The 23,701-nt window shown below is 37.4% G+C and overlaps 2 protein-coding genes across 3 annotated transcripts in view; one reads left to right on the top strand and one right to left on the bottom strand.

Moving 5' to 3' along the window:
* Positions 1-108: 108 nt before the first annotated feature.
* The window catches only part of LOC112053050 (tyrosine-protein kinase Src42A), a 133,269-nt gene continuing 109,676 nt past the window's right edge, over positions 109-23,701 (bottom strand). For both annotated transcript variants that reach the window (XM_052887865.1, XM_052887864.1), the window contains exons 4-8: positions 21,997-22,324; positions 19,436-19,614; positions 15,595-15,751; positions 9,152-9,405; positions 109-8,065 (exon numbers count right to left, since the gene is read on the bottom strand). In XM_052887865.1, the coding sequence (XP_052743825.1) occupies positions 9,197-9,405; positions 15,595-15,751; positions 19,436-19,614; positions 21,997-22,324 (873 nt within the window). In that variant the 3' untranslated portion in view covers positions 109-8,065; positions 9,152-9,196. The remainder of the gene's footprint in view (positions 8,066-9,151; positions 9,406-15,594; positions 15,752-19,435; positions 19,615-21,996; positions 22,325-23,701) is intronic.
* Positions 11,103-15,549, top strand: LOC128199233 (uncharacterized). The gene is made up of 2 exons (XM_052887867.1): positions 11,103-12,041; positions 15,442-15,549. Exons 1-2 carry the CDS (start codon positions 11,155-11,157, stop codon positions 15,452-15,454), a joined length of 900 nt encoding a protein of 299 aa, XP_052743827.1. The 5' UTR covers positions 11,103-11,154; the 3' UTR covers positions 15,455-15,549.

The following is a 23,701-nucleotide window of genomic DNA, read 5'->3' as shown; positions in this document are numbered from 1 at the left end:
TGAGATGGTAGTCAAGGGCTAACGTGAAAAGAATAAAAAAAAAACCTGATGGTAAGTGTAGATTTGGCTTATACATCGGGTAAAGGATATACATAATAAAACAAAGTATATTTCACATTTATATTTATTGTTGTGTTAAAAAAATCTTTACAAATAAGTGATATTATAATAATCATAACCGCACATAATTGATATTACACTGACGACAGACGACAATCGAATCGTTATAATTAAAAAAAAATGATATGAGACAATGAAGGAGGTTGAGTTAAATAGCGTTAATCATCGACAATGTAATATCAACGTATGGGGAACTTAAAATAAATTTAATTGATACTCGGAGGTAATAAGACCTTAGTTCACATAGAACAAGTATCAAATAACATCAGTCGCTCTATACGATTCCAACCAATCGCTGTACAGTACTGAAAACGCGCGATCTCATGTAACAGCAACAATTACTAATATCATTATAATTAATAATATCTAACACTCATCTTTCACGTAACCTTATCCTACATTTATCGCATCCTTAGTAATTGTGATGGCGTCATTCTATACGCAAATATACTTAACATTGGCTAACTAAATTATAAAGTACGAATACATTATTTATTGTTACGTGTATAGCGAACTTAGCCACTGCCAAAGCGAAGCCTAAAGCAATTTTATACAGCTGTTATAAAAACTTAAATAAATCTTAATAAATTATTCAAATAATACAAATTGATTTGGGAATATCTAAATACATCAAACGCGACAGGAATAAAACTTACAAAATAAGTTAAAAAAAAAACATATAAATTTCATGGTCGTCTTGCCTCACAATTCCATTCCTTCAACGAGTATCAATAGTGCCGTGCAAAATAATTTACACGTAAGCGAAATGTTCAAAAGATATAAATTAATAATTATGTATAATATTAGACAAAGTATTTGAGAATTGAAATAGTTTCCATAATAATAAAATAGATAAATCATGAACCAGCTCATGACTAAGAACCACTGAATTTGTTGAAATATAACAAGGTTCTTTGGTATATTTCAACAAATCCATTTTAATTTAACCGTTTACCTATTTTTTTATCATTACAAAGTAAAACGTAACTATGTTTACAACTTACAGGGGACTATAATTTCTAAACTATCATAATATTCTATAGTTTCAAAAATATTTAACATTTATTCGAATCAAAATATCTATTGGATTTTCACATTTATTTCGTAATATATTTTTCGCTTACGTGCGATATAATATGAGAAACGCATGAATCGAATACGATATTACTGTGACGTAAAAACGTATAGAATTTCGAGGCACCTTATTCAAATACGCAATTAGAAAACTACTTTTGTGCGCCATAATTCTCCTTAGATGGGGGAGCCCAAGAGGAAATTTTGGGATTAACTCGAGCGCCTCAGGAAAGCCCCTTTCATGTTGTTGAGTACCTTTACTAAATATGAGTCCTCAATATTGGTATGCTTAAGGCCAAACAAAAAAAACTTCAGACGTACTCAATACGTCAGATCGTAAAGTGGGTTAGTTACAAAATAAAACCCCTGTATTTTTGTTTTTGTAAACCGAAAAATAACGAAAAAATTCCGATAATTTCGACAAGCCAATCTAATAAAAATTGTATTTATAATTCCCCACTGGTTGAATTGTAGAGGTCCATAACCATTTATTATTTCTATCATCTAATCTACCAAATCCCCACGACGCTCGAGTAAATACACATTTTGTAACATGGGCTCCCCAACCATTTGTCTTAATTATTATCATTAATCGTGAAAGTACTATTACACTAAAACCATTTTGAACCGTTCAAATCATCGGGATCCTATTGGAATGGTCGAGAAAGTGGACTTCTGTATCGGCAGTACTCTGTTCCAACAACATACTAAATACATTCATAACTTTAATAAGCATTACTACATATTGTAAACATTTATTTACACTTAGTGCGAGAGAAAATTCATGAAGTCAATAAAACTTTTGCACAGTTATCAGAGTCATCAAAGTATTGGAATAGAACATTGACCTCTTATAATAAAGGGACGCACAATCATGTACAAAATTTCACTTAAAGACTGACCAATTATGCTTTTACAGTTTTAGAATTATTGGTAAAGAAAATAATACCTAAAGACCTTTAAATAAAGTCCAATATTCAATAAAATCCCAAATTCAGAGTAAATTCAACCTTAAGGATTGAGTTTTAGGTTGAATTTGCAAATGCGACTACCTGAATTGAGTGCCTAGGAGTTGTGTTTGGCACTCATTAAGTGGGGACGTTTTTTGGTCGATGATTGTGCATCCACTTTTTAATAGGAGATCGATGAAATAGAATTAAAACTTACGTAGTAGTAAACAATTGTGTTTAATTGTTCTGAGGATGGAAATAATTTCTCATTAAATATTGTAAATATTCCCGATAAACAAGTAAGTAAATTCTAAGCACCGGGTAGTGATAATATTACAATAAATATTGCACAATTTCAAATACAGTGCAGTTTTAACGAATGAGTAGAAACACATGTTGGCATTTTACAATGCTACTACCAACATGTCGATAAAATACACTTTAAACCTAAAGCGTTAGGAATTAGGATACAAAACCTACGTCGATATTTTAAAAAATATGTATTCCTTAGGCCAATTTGTGTCTTATTTTTTAAAATTTTCATTTGATGCCCGCTCTTCACGATTACATTGGCGACTACGTTGGCCAATATGTTGGCTATTGAAAGTAGTTTTAAATCGCCAGTACATTCCCAAAATTATAGTGCAATTATTGGAATAATTCCGTTTGATACTTGCAATTTAATTTTATAAATAGATTTTTTATAGTAGTAGATTGTTTTTCTTTTTCAATCTCTACTTTCAGTAGCCAAACTATAGTGTGGGTGTTTCGAAAAAACCTCAATATCCGCCAAAATATTGGTCATCGTGAATAGCGGGCACAAGATATTAGATAATTAGGTCACCTATCGTGTCTTGCAAAGAAATAAATGTTAGAATTATTATTTGTGGCAACATTAAACTTTCACTTAAACTAAAGTCTTGGCACAAATAAAATATCAATCGATACGTATAGCGTTACAAATTACAATTGATACTAGATACGACTACACGAAGATCGTAATTACGACAATAAAATACGTAGGAAACTCAACACAGAGCACACGTCTAATTAAAAACATTAAAAAAAAACATTACGCATATTATAAACAAACGTACTAGACGAAAACGCGTATGTTATATAAGTTACATAAATAAATCCCTACGTCTAAATACCCTCAGAACAGTTAATATGTATTTATATATATAAAAATTCAGTTCTTTAATAGGATTATTTGGCATCTATCACCAATATCGTTTATTCTACATTAAACATGGTATACGAAGGTGAGAAATACCTATAAATCCGATAATGCGTCTCTTCGAACATAAATTCCTCATGTCGTGAGTGATAAGAATCCCTGCCGAACCTAAATTTCCTCCTGACATACACACACATGCGGTCCCGCGCTCCCCGCCCGTGCTCGCTCGCGCACGTCCCGCGCACGCCCCGTGCTCGCTTGCACACGCTCCGTGCTCGCTTGCGCACGCCCCGTGCTCGCTAGCGCACGCCACGCCCTCGCGTCCCGTCAACTAAGCGGACCAAACTAATTCGAAGCTACATCCAGACATAACTAGCTCAACTAATTCACTGACAAAAAGCTATAGGACACTTGAACTCAATTCGTATCAACCAACCGCTTGTAGATAAACGGTCATATTATATTATTTATATTCAATAATATTCAATACCGGTATTAAATCTACGAGTAATACAACAACAAACGAATCTTACTTTCCGCGAACGTTCATCCAACGACTTATTCGATATAAGAAGTGTTTAAGTTTTAACCGTTAACCTATCCGTACGCTAAAATACATTTAGAAAAATCGTAGGCAGTCTAAGTAAACTTACAAACGATATCGAAGAGTAATAAAATTGTGTAAACGGCAGTGAGAAACGGTCGCAGACTCGCAACAACAATTCCTTGGCCTCAGGCCGTGTTACGTATCGATATCCCTTTCTACAATCGCTAACATTTCGAAAACTAAAAACGCATGGGAATGACATAACAACGATGACATTCCCATTAATATTTTAGTTTTCAAAGCGATTGACGATTGTAGAAATATAATAATCGATATGGCTAGAGGTCCTTGCCTCGAGATAATATATTTACTATTTTTTTATTATAGTAAACTTACTTATATCTTACCGTATATTTGTTTTACGTTTAGTATAAGAACGACTGTGTTTTTGGAGTTTATTTCTTCCGAATAGATTTGCATACATATAGTCCATAGATAAGCAAATTTTTAATAGAGAAAAATCAAGTGCTAACAAAATAAAAGTCATATGTTATATGTGCTCCTTACATTGGAAGACACGTGTCCAATAAATTCATGTGAGTTTGAATTATAAGTAATGTTTTATTGATGTCATTAACACATACGAGTATACTCGTACTATAATGTATTACACAGTGTCTTTTCTCCTATTAGAATACATAAAATATTCTATATATTTTTACACAGTCGTCCATAGAGTATGTATGCACATCGGCACACACATACACACATTTTTACGTCTTTTTATTACAATTTTATTTCCCTTGCGATATTAGCCGTTACATATTACATTATGTAGGCCACTTCAAACATTTGGGTATGGTGTATGTTCGCACTACCAAATTTCAACACGTATGGTTGGATTAGCATGACTATCGCACACGCAATCAAATAACTCTAGTTTGGAGGGTAGAAATAAGAAGAACCATTTTTTATTTGTCTACAGGGGACAGGCAAAGATCTTTCGGATAAACAGCCGATTCAATTGTGTAAAACGAACCACCTTGTAGGAATTTATCTAAAAAAGCTGCTTGTAACAAACGAGATGCAATATGAACTTAGCAATAGGGTAGTTGACTCATATAAAAATGTATATATAGTACATGGAATAAGGGTCCGAAATATATAGATATCAATTAATAAAATTTAAGGATTTCATAGAAAACTTAATTCAAAAATAATGCACATATTTTATATTTCTTTCCAAACGTAAAATACGCATGTCGTCCTTTTTGTGACGTCACAATGTTACTTGATGTACTAAAGGAATAAATCTCAAACTAATTTTGACAAACACTAAACCGTTTGGTTAAGGTTTATTGTTTATGTGACGTGAAATGAGAAAATATAGATCATCATGGATCATCGTATGGCTCGCTCGTATTGTCAAAAAATATTTAATAAAAATCAAAAATTATGATTCATGTCTCAAAAAAACCATTACATTTTGAAGGGTAGAAATTTAGAAGAGTGATGCAAAATGTACATTGTACACTCATACTACAGTTGCGTCCCCTTTAACGCATTTCGACTTATACTTTTTCATAAATAAATGGTTCTTTTTACCTCTAATCAGCATTAGTATGAGATCCCAACTTATATTTGACCTATCCTCATCAAGTTTTATAACTAAATGAATATTTTCTGAAATATCAAAACAAAAATTTACTGATTTTAATTTAAATCAAAAATCTAAATAAATACTCAAGCGTAATTTCAGAAAATTTCAAGTATTTATGAAAACTCTGAGGGTAGAACGAAATTTTTTGGGATCTAACTAAAATTATTTATACTTTGACCCTGACCATGCAAAAAGAGTAAAAAATTTATAAACAAAATGATCTTTACAATATAATATGGTTGATAGATGTATTTGGAAGTTTCACATTTTTCATGCATGCTAGTTACCAAGAAAATGTTGAAAATATAAGATTGCGTGCATCATGTAATACAGTGAAGTCACATTTAAATTCTAACAATACATCGAGTATACTTTTGTCTTGTAATTTTCAAAGTCATGAAAGATAACGTCGCTTGTATTTTTTTTCCAAATAAAATAAAATTAATAAATATTTTTATTGACATTATTTTTACACACAATAATTTATGCACAAAAATGTATTTTGGCGAAAGTTATTTTCATGAAGTCATCGCTTGTATTACAATGTATTTTGATAAAAAACAGTAAATGACCCCGTCAACGATGAAACTTTCGTCAAATCAAACTTGTTTGTCAAACAATTTGATCGTATGAAGCTTTTGTCAAACGATTCTTAATGAAAAAGTCAAGTTTGTCAAACATGTTTGATCGTGTACGGGATGCCTAATATCAATGATCATGTATGTTTACTAATGTTTCAATGCACTAATGGAAAATAATACTTAAAGAGAAAGTTGCTGTAATTAAAATTATGTATAAAATAATAATAATATTTTATGAAAATTGTCAATTTGTGTGTGAAATTGCGACTATGGGGGGATGATGAGTGAATCCATGGTAATATTGGGGGTAGGTGTGGGGAATGGGGCGATGTGGCGTGAAGTGCTTCGCGAAGCAATATCACTGAAGCATGACATCATTTCTTATAGTCTAAGATCCGGTATTAGAAATATGTTCCCTCATCTGTTATTAATTTGCTATGAAATAAATGATAGATAATGTTCACAGTGAGACAGTAAATTGCGACTAAACATTTTTCGTACAAAATCTAGAAAACCATGAACTAGATCAAAGCCAATCTAATACAGTTAAATTAAGCATAATATAAGCTTTAATGTGACATATTAGACGAATAAATAACTGATGAAGGTATAGAAAATAACATTATCTACTTAACTGTTTATATCTAGCAACCTGAAAGCAGGCAACCTTAACTTTTTCAATTCTTAACTCATGTACGTTTTTTTTATAAACCAATAAGGGAAGGAGACTAAATAAATTACAAAAAAATATTTAATACAGTCCGGCCGCAATTTAACCAGGCAACCTATGTGTAATGTGTCAATGTGAATATACTATATCGTTTATTTCTCATCCCAATTAAATAACAAATGAGGGTATATAATTCTTATGCCTGATCTCATACTATTACGTTGTATAGTAAATCTATTCCGTAAATCATAAGGCCGTATAAAATATACTCAGAGGCGCAATTATCAGCCCACTTTAATATACTCGCGTCATAATAAAGAGGGCGGATAATTGCGCCTCCGAGTATAGTTTATTCATGTCAAATGTTATATGCTTCAGTAATATTGCTGCCTATCGTGATATACACAAAACATTAACTCAATTCACAGATATAGCCATCCCTTTTTTAAAGTTTAGCACAGAAAAGGATGGATAGACTTTATACTTTGTCAGCATTGACTGCGTTAAATCACTAAACGTTACTTGAGATGTCTTTCAATTTAAATAACATGCATAAATATAAATTATAACTGATGATTAAAAAATATTGAATTTGTTTAGATATTTGTAAAGAGATTTTCTGTAAAAATAATGCTAGAGATAAATAAGTAACCATTGTATTATATTGTATAAAAAAGCTTCTTTCTTTTATTAATTATCTAGTTTTGTAAATCACAAACAGGCCAATTTAATGTTAATAAAATTTAACAAAGCAAGCAATGTTAAATGCAAAATAAAAAAACCAAACATATAAACTGTAAGGCAAGGTAGATTTTGTCTTAGAAAAATATAGGAGATTTTGATATTGTTTGTAAATTTATAAACAGTTTCAAAAATTTCCAAACTAATGTTAAAAGACACTCTCTAAACTGTTTTATGCCACAAGGCCATCTGTAGACTGTTCAACTGTAGCAAGCCGACAAAGTATAGAAGTGAGTTCAAATTGCAGTAATGTGTACAATAGACGTACGAGCAAGTGTCGCGGTCTACGGAGCACGGTACATAGTGTGCGCGTTGTGGCGGTGGCACAGCGGCCCCAGACTCGCCTGCTGCAGCTGGCTGAGCGTGGCTGCGTGCGGCAACGGCCCGTGCCCGTGCGCCGCGTGCCCGTGCCCGTGCGCCGCGTGCCCGTGCGCGTGCGCGTGCCCGTGCGCGTGCAGCGCGTGGTGCATCTGCAGGTGTTGCATTGACGCGCTGCTGTGGAGCATGTGCAGCTCGGGCGGCATGGCATACAGGCCAGGGGTCTGCAAACAAATTGAAAAGTCGTCAACCCATATACGTCTCACTGCTGAGCTCGAGTGTCCTCATAGAATAAGAGGGGTTAGGCCAATAGTCCACCACGCTGGCCCAATGCGGATTGCCAGACTTCACACACGCACAGATGTAAATAATTCTCTGGTGTGCAGGTTTCCTCACGATGTTTTCCTTCACCGTTTGAGACACGTGATATTTAATTTCTTAAAATGCACACATTTGACAAGTTGGAGGTGCATGCCCCGGGCCGGATTCGAAGCCACACCCTCCGGAATCGGAGGCAGAGGTCATATCCACTGAAGTATCACGGCTCTCTAAATTTGAAAATTGAGAAGGAAGTAGAAGTAATCATCATCATCATCATCATGATTATGATTACTTCTGCTAATCATCATGATGATGATGATGATGATTAGTGGAAGTTGTGCGTTACAAAAACTGTAATGCTGCTATTTACAGGCATAAGGAAACAGTGTTTGTTACTTAAAACTACCAGTAGATGGCGTTCTTAGAGAACTTTGAAACAATCCTTTTCTGTACACTACAACAATCTGTTTTTTTTTGTTTTTTTTAAGAAGTGTAACTTCTGTGGTTGAAAGAACACTCGTTATTTCAATTATCTGCTGTTTTAGGCAGTGCATACATACAATATCTCCAAATCTCATTTTTAATAAAATAAATTGTTCATAAATTTTGTAATTTATGCTAGCTAAATTAATTTTTTACAGATAATTTACATGCTGTTTGAATAAAACGGCAAATAGTTCTGTATTTGTTAAAAAAAATACGAAAAAGCTCTACACAGTTTCAAGATAAATTCGACCATTTTTATGACCAGATATAATAATAATAAACTAAGCCAAAGTGCTGGAATGGCGACCCCGCACTAGTAAGCTCAGTGTTGGCCGACCCCCCACCAGGTGGACTGACGACATCGAGCGAGCGAGATGCAGGCGGCTCAGTATCGTGATGTTTGGAAGTCCCCACAAAAGGCCTATGTCCTGCAGTGGACGTCCATCGGCTAATATGATGATGATGATGATGATGATGATGAAACTAAGCCATTGTATGCTCACATGATGCTTGTGTGCGTGTCGGTGGGGCGGCAGGGAGGGCCGGGCTCAGTAGGCCGATGCCTCCTTGTACTCCGAGTTGTCCATGGTGAAGAAGTCCTCGAGCTTCCACTGCAGCGTCTCGAAGGTGGGCCGCTTGAGCGCGTCCTTGTGCCAGCACTCCAGCATGATCTCGTACAGCGCGGCGGGACAGTTGGGCGGGCACGGCATTCGGTAGCCGTGCTCCACTTGGTGTAACACCTCCGCGTTCGACATGCCTGCGGACAACAGTACACAACTTAGCATATCTTGTATCTAAATGAGGCATTATACTCATAAGGCACCTGAGCTTCTGACATGTCTGCGCAACTTAAGATAATATGTTGTATCTAAATGAGTTCTTCTACTCATATGACACCTCAGCTTCTAACATGTCTGCCAACAACAGTACGCAACTTATGTTATATCTAAATGAGGCATTATACTCATACGGCTCCTCAGCTATTGACATGTCTGCCAGCAACAGAACGCTACTTAGGATATGTTGTAACTAAATGAGGCATTATACTCATGAAACACCTCAACTTTTGACATGTCTGCCAACAATGACACACAGCTTAGGATGTGTTGTATGTGTTCATTTTATAGCAATTGAGAATTGATTTGGGTCGAGTCAGTTCAGACAAACAGTAAGTTGAGTGAATGATGGTATGGAATTCGAAATTGTCAGTTATCGTTTGGGCCCTTACATTGTTCGTTGGGAGTGCAACACAAGCAGAGAAGGGGAGTGTTGACATGCATTAGAGAAACTCCTTAACCCTACACCCATGGTCACAAGTTTGGTTCTCTACTCAAGGTTGTCTCCCTACCACACAATGTTTGATCGTAGTAGAAATCAGTTGATCATATTGATATTCAGTAACAGTATTATATCATGAAGTTCTGCCATTCCTGACCCACATATATCGATATATTTAAACTAATACCGTAAAGAGGAAAGATTTGATTGTTTGTTTGTTTGCATTGAATAGGCCTTGGAACCACATCTGAACCGATTTGAATAATTCTTTTACATTTGGGAAACTATCCTGGAGTGCTATAGGCTATATTTTATACCCGTATTTCTACGGGAACCACACAGGTGAATACCGTATAATTAAAAGTTATCTGAGTACCCATATCGCTACTCTCACTTACGGTAGTTAGATAGCGATGTATGTATTGTTCTACTATATTCATTTATTTGTTAAAATGACTTCGTTTAAAAAACATTATGACAGCGTAGTTTTAACACCTTGGAAAATATTATTTTCGGTAAAATTGACAATGTATCAACAATGGTACGGTGTCCTTTGTAATGTACAAGTCTGTACTCGCTTTGTTTCAATTTCCTTTCATGGAATTGCAACGTCTCGAGTTTTGAGAATTAGTGAGGCAGATTTCACGAGAATCTGGTAAACCAATGACGTATTGCATGTAAGACAATATACACCGATCGGTTCCGGTCACATAAATTAGGATAATGCTATGAATATTAATATAATTTTCTTCTAACAATCCTTATGATTAAAATTTCAATAAATCCTTAACATCTCTTAATAATATTTATATACTTTCATAAGATTTCTAGGGCTTTTAAAAACAGTCAAAATGACTTCAAAGAGGCTTTAATTTCATTATTATGTTGTTTAGTATACAATATACTATAATCAACTATAGAGATTATATGAAATGTCATGCATTTCCTGCCTTCATTACTTTCTTTTTGTTGGTAAACAGTGCACATCGAGTATAGCTTCAGGGGTCAGCAATCACATTTGCGTGTGAAACTAAAGAATCACAGGTTGCCGACCCCTGTATCTACTAGAGAATTTGTGATGTATGCGCCGACACAGTTTGCATGTGTGAGTGTCGGCCAGCGCGACCGCAGGTTTTGAATAAACAGTTATGCACGAAGCCGTGTTTCATTCGTACACATCTCAGTGGCGACGAGGATTTTATAATCAACCCACATTAAGCGCAAAAAAATGGCAGGAGTTATTGGAAATCTCACAATGTTTGAACCAAATGCTCAAAACTGGGAGTTATTTGGAAGCAAATTGAAACAGTTTTTAGCACTTAATAAAATAGAAACGAGTGAAGAAAAAAGGGCCGTGTTAATAACCCACCTATCGGATGACGCGTATAGATTGCTGATCAACTTGGTGCATCCGGGTAACGTAGAAGAAACCGAATATGAGGTGTTAATTAAAACTTTTAATAAGCATTTCTTGCCGCGACGATCTACGTTTGCCGATAAAGATAGGTTTTATAGTGCCACGCAAATGGCGGGAGAAGCACTAGAAGACTTTGCAGCCCGATTGAGGGGACTATCAGTGTACTGCAACTTCGGGGAGGCGTTGGATGTGCTGCTTCGTGACCGTTTTGTACTCGGGTTGGCGTTGGGACCGGAACGGGATCGCCTTTTCGAAAAAGACGCGAGTAATTTGACGTTTGCGAATGCATTGGAGTTGGCACAAAAGGTGTCGTGTGCACGCAAGTCCAAGGCGGCGACTGCAACGGGGACGAGCCAAGAAGGAGCAGAAGTTGGTATAAAAGAGGAGCCTTTGTACCACGGGAACATCAGCAAGTGGCGTAACCGCGCTCCACGAACCAGACGAGACGTAGCTGTCACCGAGCCGGAGGATGACGCGCGTCCTAAATGCAAATCGTGTGGGCTACGTAATCACCTTTCAGAAAAGTGTTTTTTTCGTTTTCACAAGTGTAAACGGTGTTTGGAAATAGGCCACATTTCTAAGGCCTGTGTAAAAAAAGGTCAAAAGGTTAATAATATGCATATAGAATCAATGCCGGAAGAAAATGTATCGGACGGCTGTAACGGGTCGTGCGAAGAATGTCAGGTATTCAGTTTAAGGTGCGTAAACAATAATCCTATATTAATACCGGTGTTAATTAATAATAATGTACGCTTAGATATGGAACTAGACACCGGTTCGAGCACTAGTGTTATTTCGGATGAATTGTATTATAAATATTTTTCTTATTTAACCTTAAGCAAATGTTTTATTAAGATTTGTTTTTATAACGGACACAAAATCACTCCTATGGGCTGTGTGGACGTTCAAGTAACTTACTCAAATTGCACAAAAAAATTAACATTCTATGTTATTAAAAAGGGAGGTCCACCATTACTAGGGCGTGATTTTATGGCCAATTTTAATATTGTGGTATCAACGTATAACAATAACATTGTTTTGAAGCAGGCCCATGACTTACAGGTGCAAAAATTATTATCAGAGTTCAGTGACCTATTTACGGAGGAACTAGGATGTTTCAATCAATTTGAAGTAAATCTACATTTGAAAGAGGGTGCTAAGCCCAAGTTTTATAAAGCACGACCGTTACCCTTTGCGATAAAGGATAAGGTGGAGGCAGAATCAAATAGGCTCGTAGGACAGGGTATACTGGTACCAGTAAAGTACTCCGAATATGCTACTCCCATTGTTCCGGTACGTAAACAAAATGGAAGTGTACGTATTTGTGGTGATTACTCCTTGACCGTAAATAAAGATATTCATATTGATCAATACCCGTTACCTCGAATTGAGGAGATATTTGTGAAATTAGGAGGTGGTGAATATTTTTCTAAATTAGACTGTAGTCAAGCGTATACGCAATTTAAACTGTCCAAAAAGTCTCAACACTTAACGACCGTGAACACTACAAAAGGTCTTTTCATGTACACCCGTCTGGTATTTGGACTAGCTAATGCACCGGCAATTTTCCAACGTGCTATTGAAAATTTACTAGCAGGGATAAACGGTGTTTCGGTTTTCCTTGATGACATTTGCGTAACCGGGTCTAATAAAACTGAACATCTACAAAGGTTACAATTAGTATTCCAAAGGTTGAAGGAAGCGGGGTTAAAATTACAAAAGAATAAATGTGCTTTCTTTCAAAAAAGTATAAATTATTTGGGCTACATCATTGATAAAAACGGCTTGCGTAAATGTCCAAAGAAAATAGAAGCTGTTAGTAACGCGCCACAGCCGAGTAATGTTACAGAGTTAAAACGTTTCTTAGGCATGGTTAATTATTATAGGAATTTTGTGCCGCATGCATCATCAATTTTAAGTCCACTTCACGAGTTATTGCGTTCTGATGCGCGATGGGAGTGGGGAGATCGACAACAAGGGGCATTCACGAAAATTAAGAGTGAGCTAACATCAGATCGCGTGTTGACTCATTTCGATCCAAGCGCGCGTCTCATCCTCACCGTGGATGCCAGCCCAGTAGGGGTTGCTGCGGTACTAGCACAGATAGGTGACGATGGGGTAGAGAGACCTTTGGCGTTTGCAAGCAGATCGTTATCAAATAGTGAAAAAAATTACAGCCAATTACACAAGGAAGCCTGTAGTATAATTTTTGGAGTCCAAAAGTTCCATCAATACTTGTACGGGAGACAAGAACCTTTCGTGTTAAAAACCGACCACAGACCCTTATTGGCAATATTCGGTAAAAAGAACGGTATCTCTGAGATGACGGCTTCTAGGTTGATTCGATATTCTATTATTTTATCGGCTTATAATTACGAAATTCAGTATATTTCATCGGAAAAGAATAAAGTGGCCGATTATTTTTCACGAGCGCCGCTAATAGAAAAAAACGATTTACAAAATAGGGCGGAGCACGCATGTTGCCTATCAATAAATGCTATGCAATTAAATAGTCTACCGGTAACATATAGAGATATACGAACAGCGACCGAAAAAGATAAAACTCTAGTTACAGTAACAAAATACCTAAAGTATGGATGGCCGCGTAAAATAAAATGTAGAAGTATTTTGCCATACTTTAATTGTCGCAATGATCTCGATATAGAAAACGGATGTCTATTACGAGGACATCGCGTCGTCGTGCCGGCCGTACATAGGGAAACACTACTACGAGAGTTACATAAAACGCATCAGGGAATAGTTAAGACAAAATGTTCCGCGCGCACACGCATGTGGTGGCCGAACATTGACCTTGACATCGAACAGCTGATCGGAGCGTGCAGTGTGTGCGCAGCGACGAGAACTGCGCCGGCGCGCGCGCCCCCCGCGCCCTGGCCGCGCCCCGCCGGGCCCTGGGAGCGGCTGCACTTCGACTATATGCAGGTCGGCCGAAAGGATTACTTAGTCGTGATAGACGCGTATAGCAAATGGCTCGAGTGTATGGAAATGACGGCCGGTACTTCCAGTAGGTCGTTAATTGCTAAATTAAAATTTTTATTTTCTCATTATGGCCTACCTTATGTTCTGGTATCGGATAATGATGCAAAAATAGTGTCACAAGAGTTTACAAGTTTTTGTTTAGAGAACGGTATTAAGCACATTACTTCACCCATATATCACCCTTGCAGCAACGGACAGGCTGAAAATTCGGTAAAAACGTGCAAAAAAATGATTAAATCAATTATAGAATCTTCCTCAACTAGGGGTAATGAAAAATTGTTAGATTATTTATTTGAATACCGTAACACAGTGCACTGTACGACAGGGGTCACTCCTGCAATGTTATTGTTAGGTAGAAACTTACGCGGCAAATTAGATCTAATCATTCCGCCGCGTAGTGTCAGGGAGCATAAACCAACACAAGAAAAAAATAAATGTCGGTTGCTAGAAATAGAACAAAAAGTTTGGGCTAGATGTTATGAAAATAGAAAACCTATTTGGCATAAGGGAGTAATATTGGAAAGTTTGGGTAGCAGAATGTATCTAGTTAAACTGGAAAAGCAAGGGTTAACTTGTAAGCGTCACATAGATCAACTAGTAGTAGATAAGAGTAATGATAAGAGTTATTGTGATAATACGGGGCCTAGCCAGCCATCACTGTCACCATCCTCATCCAGTACGGATCTGTCGCTACCGCCATCTCAAGAGCTTCCAGCAGAAGTAGGAGGTGTTCCAAGTGTGGAAGTTCAGAGTACTGGGAGTGCTAGCCCAATCACGCTAAGCGAGGTTGGGGAGATGGAGGGGGAGACGGAAGATAGGAACGAAGGGCGAGGAGAGGGGTCGCCAGCTACGTCATCTGATTTAATCGAACAACAAAAATTGGATATTGGCAAATCACCCAGTGTGACAGTGCCAGGCGACCCACCTGCTCAACCACGGCCTGCTCGTAGGTTAAGAAATAGAAAAAAGCTGTTTGATTACAAATTAGTGTAAATAGTGTAAAGGTAACTTAGTATAGTAGTAAGGTAGGTTAAATAGAAACTTAATGGGAATTGGTTGTTGAAACTTTTAATTGTAATGTATAAAATTTGTACACAGGTTCCCAAACTAGAGGGGGAAGAGTTGTGATGTATGCGCCGACACAGTTTGCATGTGTGAGTGTCGGCCAGCGCGACCGCAGGTTTTGAATAAACAGTTATGCACGAAGCCGTGTTTCATTCGTACACATCTCAGAATTAAAAGCAGTATTACCTGGATACGGTATGCGGCCGTACGTGACGAGCTCGGTGAGCAGAATGCCGAAGGACCACACGTCAGACTTGATGGAGAACTTGCTATAGTTGGCAGCTTCCGGCGCCGTCCACTTGATGGGGAATCTGGCGCCCACTCGGGCTTCGTACTCATCCTCCTGGAAACGAAAATAAATAAATTAAAACTATACATATCTACTTGGTGAACTATGAGTATGTCCTAAATTGATTTGATTTTTAGAGGCTATTTGCCATTTTTAAATAGGAATAATCTTAATATCTATATGCGAAAGATCATTCATCACGAAATCTCGAAAACTATTTAACGTACAAAGACGAAATTTGGTACGGCGGTAGTTTATATTTAGTAAAATATTCCTACTCTTAAACGAGCACTAGAGGCGTAGTGCAACGGATGCAACGCCGAGTTTAAATAAGGTCCTGGAGCATCCCTAAATGCACTGACTAAATGCACCCGTCTTGTCCCTCAGTAAGTCAAAAAGAGATCCCCCCCCCCCCCCCCCGAAAAAAGTAGGTATTCACTAAGAACGGATTTTGCGATAAGGGCGGATTAAAGAAGTCTAAGGGCAGACCAAGGTGCGGCCGTCCGCTAGTCACCTATAAATAGTCCTAACGACCTATGAGTCGGTACGATGTAACTATAGTCCAACAGGCAGGGATTTAACTCAAATTCAGGTTATTGGGCCCCGTTAACAGTCCAGCTTGTAGCTTAAATAAAATAAATTCCTTTGCTATTCTTAGTTTTAAAAAGACCCTCACTACAATCACAACAAAATAAATGTATACAAATCCGTCAAGGGGCTTTTCGAATTTCAAGTTAAAAAAAAACTACGTATGGGTCCCAAAATGCTGCCAAATCGCAATGTGCCAAAATCAATCCACTCCACGTACTCTAGTCATCATGTGTGGAAGTCTGGACCTGGACCCTATGAGAAATAGTATTTTCATACCCGATCAAGTTAATACGCGATTTACAAGCGGCTCATTGAAACTAAACAAAAATATACACTTTGTGCTAGCATATATTTGTCTCTTTTGTAAACATATTGTCCTGTTTTGTTGTGATTACCGAATTCAGCGTTGATATAGGAATAGTGGAGTATGTCCACAACCAATGTTATGTTAATAAAATGTAACATTTTAAATCAAAACAAGTCGATCCCTACCAAAACAATATTACATCATGATGTGTCCAAAGCAAAATATGCAACTCGTTTTTCAATAATAAACCTACATACCTTAACAATCCCGTTAGAGATTTATAATAACATTTACGATACGTAAAGATACTTGATATTATTTAAAAGCCATTAGTTAGTATCATATGAACGTGTTTTATAATCTTCACGAAACGATAACATTACTTAATAGTCAATTTAACTATCGCGTCACCTTTAGAGCTGGATTCCTTAATGGGCCCGTACTTATGTCACTGCACTGTTATCATATTGTCTGATGATTCATGAGAGATTTTTATTGTTTTACTAGGAATCTAGACTGTGGTTTGTTGTGGACAAAATAATGTTATCTCTCTTAAGGAAATCCTTGACAAGCCAATTCATCAAAGGCATATTCTGTCGCGGTTTTTTAGAACTTTTAAAAATTGATAACTCAGTTATACATTAATTTATGCGTAACTTTAACTGTTTACAGAGCCCACACAACAGAAGCTCTTGAAAAGAACATTTCTTTTCCGATTTTGTCACATTTTTCATTGAATCTCCGCTTCTATTTGTCGTAGCGTTATAATTTATAGTCCACTACCTTCCTTTATAGATAGACTATCCAACACAAAATATTTTTTTTTTTAATTCAGGACAGTAGTTCCAGAGATTAGCGTTTTGAATCAAACAAACAAACTCTTCAGCCTTACAACATTATTAGTATAGATCATCTTTGTCACTGTTATAAAGCAATATAGTTGCTTAACAACAACAATTTGTTAGTGAGTCACTTCAAAGTAACCTTTCATATTGCACCTGAAGTCGACTCTGTTTATATTATCATATTCATTATTCGCGGGGGTATCTATTCCGTATTTGTAGTTGTTTCAATTCAAGCAAGCGTGCTTGTTTCAAGTTTAATTAAATGTCGAGAAAAATATAACAATTGTTTTAAATCATTTAATAGATAGATATTTGTTTTTTCTAAACTAATATTATAAAGAGGTAAACTTTGTGAGATTGTAGGGGGTAATCTCTGGGACTACTGAACCGATTTTAAAAATTATTTTAGCAATACAAATCCGATTTCTTATCGGCGTATCCATTGACTTTTCTTTGAACCGATCCCACTTAAAGAAATTTTGTCACCTCCTCGTTTAAATCCCTCATCATGGTTGACTATCACAGATTGGCTATGCCTAGTTGCAAACCTATTAAGTAGTTAGTAGGAAATACACATATAGAACAAAAATACTTTTGGCTCCCCTAGTTGAAGTCAATCATATCAAGAAACCCTTAGAGTTAAGTTATGTAACTTCGTAGCAAACGTATGGGACCTATCGATTAGCCCCCACTTAGACATTTTGCCCTCTGTCCACGTTCAAAGCCCACATCAGGACTGACTGTCACAAGATTTAATATGATTTGTTGCGATCCTTCCAAGTAGTCCATAGGAAAAACACCAATTGAATACGGCCCTAGTTGAAGGTCATTCGTATCAAGATACGCAAATAGTTAAGTTATGCACAACTTTGTAGAAAACTTGTGGTATATTAACGGCACAAAACATTGCGGTACGGGTATTGCCACCCAACGCGATTAACCTCAAAGTGAAATGAAGTGAGCTAGAATGTTGCGGGCAAACGGCTTTTGCTCAGTTTTCTTTACCTTGTTAACAACAATTACGACGTCTCCATCCATTGGAATTAACTGCGCGACCTTGCGTTAACAATAAATAAATTAAAACGAGATAGCCGTTAGATAAACTGCATTAAGTGGGTGATGTTCGAAGAATTACGTTTACAAAGATGATTTCGAGGCCGTGGGCCATTTTATGTGAAGGTTACGAGCATTTGAAACAAATGATTTTCATTCAATCTTTATATAAGATTTGTAAACATAAGGAATAGGCAGACGATATTTCTCTGTCAAACTGAAGCACCATAATGGCACCGAGTATATATGTGTGAAGTGAAGCCAGATATAGAAAATTACTGTCGGACTGTCTTCACGTGTGCATCTGTGTGCGTGTCGGCTTGTGCGTATATATGCGAACTTTCATTATTGGAGTGCGTCAGTTCAGGAGACGGAGTCTAGACTATATTACGAATTTATCAATGACTAGAGGACCCGGTCTAGCTTCGCTTTGATTAATGTACAATTCTTTCCTATCCCTACCCCTACTAAGCTAGGAGTAGCGATAGAAAAGAAGGGGTAGTGGTTATGGTGTAGGGATAGGCTCTACCCTACCCTACCTGTCATACGTGATTTTTGTGTAGCTTTAACCATTAAGGCTGCAAACGCGACGAAAGCTTAAAAAATGGAATAACTTCTCCCGTTTTCCCAACATTTTCCTTCACTGCTCTGCTCCTATTGATCGTAGCGTGATGAAAAGCATACTATAACCTGCCCAGGAGTTCGATGAATAATTGTGCCAAGTTTCGTTAAAATTCTTAATATTAAAGACCTGTACGAGGGTTCCAAACGGCCTTAGTCCGAGAAGAGTCACAACAAACTCAGCCAAGGTTTATTTCTATTTACCTGCTGGTAATGATAATAATTATGTTGTTATAAAAAAGGGGATCTTCATCTTTCTTTTTATGAAAATTACGTTCTTAATGGTAGGACGCAGACAGTTGGTGGATTAAGCGCAATTACCTTGATAAGTCTAGCGAGGCCGAAGTCAGCTATCTTGACCTGGCAACCCTCAGCCACGAGGACATTTCTGGCGGCCAGGTCGCGGTGGATGTAGTTCTGCGACTCCAGGTACGCCATGCCGGCGGCTATCTGTGCGGCCATGTCGATCAGTTGCTGGAGTTTCAGACCGCGTCCTTTACCTGTGGTGCGGAAAGTTAACTGTTAGTTAGTGCGGGTCGTCTAGATGTCAACGACGTAGAGATGACACCCTTAACGATGTCTCGCTGTTCTGTTCTGTGGTAGGGAGAAGGATTTAGTGAACCATTGTAATTCAGTCACACTTGCGCTTCGTACATCGTCTCGTATCGTCGAGTGGTGAGACGAACTACGAGCGCGCTGTTTACACATTGGCCTCGTACTTCGCCTCGCGGCTCGTGTCGCCGCTCGAGCGAGAGTGTAAATAAGGATTCCTTTTGACATATCTACGGAAGACACCGAAGACAGTGCGTTCGTGTTCATAGCGGGCTCGCGAGGCGAGGACGCGTAGAGGTACAAGACGATGTACGAGGCTCGAGTACCTATAACTGAGCTAATAAAGATCACTTCGTATTTTGTCCGTCAATCGGTCTGTTTACTGAGCTACGGTGGCTCATTTTTAATTAATTATCATCAATAGACATTTTTTGGCTTGACTATTGATATGCCGGGTTAACAACGTCCATTGTGACTATGGATCATAAGTTCCTAACTTTGACTTCAGAGTTGGGCTATGACTAAACGATAAAAAAAAATTTCGCATTCGGCTTCAAAAGCACAGGTTTCTCGAATGTGATACGAGAACAAATTAAACCTTTTCGGAAGTCTGTACCGGAACTTTAAGCATGGAAGCTTTGTCCGTTTAGCGGATTAGATACGGTTGATTATATAAAAATTCGCTATTCCGGTTTATCACTACATCATTGATTTGTTTCCGTACAGGAAAATAAATCAATACGCACACAAATATTTTTAAACCACCATATTTCTAAATGTGTTGTAATTCTATATGAATGGATGTTACTAAAGATGTTTGTTGTTAATATTTCAAGTAAGAATCAAATCCCAATACCACGTGGACTTTCCCTTCTATATAAAGGGATTTTTAGATGGGAAGTCTGTGTGACTGAATCATTATCATCTAATATTTTAAAAAAATAATGTCACACAAATACTGTGGAAAAGAAAAGGTCGTAAAGTATTTGACACCCTCCTTCTCCCAACCCCGTTTTTAATAGCAATTTAGTTTTATATGGTAGTACAAAGTTTGAAGAGTCTATAGTCTGGCAAGGTCGTTGATGACGCTCCCATGATATGCGGGCAACGGGGGCAGAAGGATGGATTGCGCGGGTATGAAGTCGTGCGCGCGGGGCATCGCTACGTCCCTCCCGGTCCCCATGGACCAACGGGAGTGTTACGAACGAAGTTGCCAAGCTATGATTTCATATGAAAAACTAAATTTCGCGGTATGTTTAGAAAGAAAAACATCATCCGTTCTTCACTATTGCGTGCTGGCGTGTCTAATGCTTGTTGGCAAAGTTAATTTACAACAGAAATTAATTAATACGTAACATTGTGTTAGTGGGCCGCGAGGTAAAATTATACTGTAATTACACGAATTTTGACCTCGCTGGCACTGTTTGTAGTGCTCTGGTTCAACAGAGAGGTCCTGGATTCGAATTTAGGATTATATTAGTATTGTCTTTAGGATTTTTTATTATCTAAATTGGCTCAGGTTGGTCTGGTGATAGGCACGGTTGCTATAGCTTGGCAAATTCGTTCGCAACACTCCCGATGGTACGCGGGAGGACCGGTCCTTCTCCTCCCGTCGCCCGCATATCATGGGATTGTCATCAACGAAATTGCCAAACTATTATTACCGCCAAAGACGCACTAAGCGATTTAGCGTACCGTAACGATGTCGCGTAGAAATCGTCAAAGGTATATGGATTGAATAAATACCTCTTCCAAGCTAACCCGCTTCTATCTTACGACTGCATTGTCACTTAACATCAGGTGTGATCGTAAACAAGTCGCCCTGACATGCAACCAAATGACGTATTTCTTAAGAAAAAATAAACAAAAGTCAATCAATTACGGCGCAACCGAAAGTATAGCCATCACTATCATTGCGTTTGGATGAAAGAGATTGGTCGAAAATTTGTACATTTCTCTTCACGAGATATGTCTTTGCATTCGCATTTCGCATGTTAGGGCCTAGAGCTACAGTAGACATATTCATAAAATTAAAAGTTGGCCGAATAAATCGCAGAGTATTTTAATAGGTATAGTGTTATATTCTAGTGCGCACATCCTTCGAACTAAATCTTTAGACAAATAAATTGGACCGATCGTATCAGAGTCGAGAATAACTTTTATTTATTTTATTTATTTATTTATTATTCAACAAACAACACATTGAAATTAAGCCTAACCATAGTGCAACACAAACCACAGTTGGTTTTACTTTTGATTACTTACAATTAAAAAGTTAGTTGTTCAATACTCAGTAACTTGTCACTGAATATTTAAAAAAAAACACGTACCTTGTAAATATTCCAAGAGCGAGCCGTTCTTCATCAACTCCGTGATAATGTATATCGGCTCCTCGAGCGTACACACTGCGTACAATTGGATAAGTTTGCTGTGCCGAAGTTTCTTCATTATCTGCGCCTCGGCGAGGAAGTCTTTAGGGTCCATTGTGCCCGATTTCAGCGTCTTGATGGCGACCGGCGTGGTGTTGTTCCACAACCCTTCCCACACTTCGCCGAACTGTCCGTGGCCGAGTTTCCGGACGAACTTCAGTGACGAGCGATCGATCTCCCATTGGTCCCTCGTTCTGTGCGAGAGACCTTCGGTGACCGGTTTCTCCACCTGGAAATGCGTAATGATATAAAAATAAAGTGTGATTACTTAGCAAAGGTTGAGTAAAAAACGTAGCGCGGAACAATGGCCTGTTAAATTGCAATTGTCATGCCTCCATAAGTGAATAGTAAGTAATAGTCGACTCGCAAGTAATGTTTCATTGTAATGAGAGCCCACTTTTCATATAATGGGGATGATGACTATGTTTGAATATATAGATTTTTATGATATATTCGGGTAAATCAGGTCAATTTTAACTAATTTATACATAGAAAGCAAAGATTGTCTGGATATTTGCAAAATAAATAAGATTATAAAATTTCAAAATCGATTAAAAATCTTTTATTGTAATTAGATGAAAACTCATACAGTTTTAGCTTCCTTACATTAAATGTAACACTTTTTAATAAATCTATACTAATATTATAAAACTGAAGAGTTTGTTTGGTTGAACGCGCTAATCTCAGGAACTACTAGTGAAATATAAACATAAACGTACAAATAACAAACATTTTAGTAATTTTGTTTGAACGCCCATACAAATCTAACGATAATTTTTTACCTACGACGTCGTTAGTTCGTGCCATTTTGTATGGGGCTACTTTCAGGGATCCGTGGCATTGCCGCAAATTTGACCCTTTAAATCCATGTAGTTCCGAAAGTAATGATCGCAGATACCCTGTTACTTTTACAAAATTGCTTTAGGTACTATTGGCATACTCTTAATTTATAAAACTTTCATCATTCCTAGTGTTATAAAGTTTAAATTAAGAAATATTTTTTTGCACTATCCCTAGATAAGATCTTAAGCCTAAGCCGAAGATTATTTAGGCCCTTTGCGGGCCTGAATTAGCTACGGTCAAAAAGATTCGTTCAAATCAGAGGTTTTGTTCAAACAATATGTACTTGATGACGTTAGGTATCAAATAGTGCAGACGTACAGGCGACGTGTCATAGCTGCAACCCGAGAGGTGTATGCAATTTTTAATTCACATCGCGTAAGTTGACACCGGCGGTGGCAGGCGACGGCGCGCGGCGGTGACCACGACCACGGTCGGTTGTTGTCGTGATCAGTTTTGATACTATTTATAAATGAACCCGTAAGCCATTCGATTGATGCAGGCTACTTGTCGAACTAGCCGACGTTGTGCTGTTTGATATAACTGAAAAAAATATCAAGGTAGGGGTGGGGTATGATCTGGTGGCAGATTCGAGATCTCAGTCAGAATTTGTATTCAAGGTTAAAATTCACTCTTTAAGGACTTGCCCTATAAAAAGTGTGATTAAGAGGTAAGATTTTGAGAATTAATGATTATGAGAACAACGACTTTATTTATATAATTTTAAAAACAGATAATTGCCGAATATTGTAGTTACACTTAGATA

This window comes from Bicyclus anynana, chromosome 20, assembly GCF_947172395.1.
Source record: "Bicyclus anynana chromosome 20, ilBicAnyn1.1, whole genome shotgun sequence".
Lineage (NCBI taxonomy): Eukaryota > Metazoa > Arthropoda > Insecta > Lepidoptera > Nymphalidae > Bicyclus > Bicyclus anynana.
This window is presented reverse-complemented; position numbering and strand designations above follow the sequence as displayed.

What these genes read in the sequence shown, in the direction of transcription:
- LOC128199233 (XM_052887867.1), top strand. Translation starts at nt 11,155, where the DNA reads ATGGCAGGAGTTATTGGAAATCTCACAATGTTTGAACCAAATGCTCAA.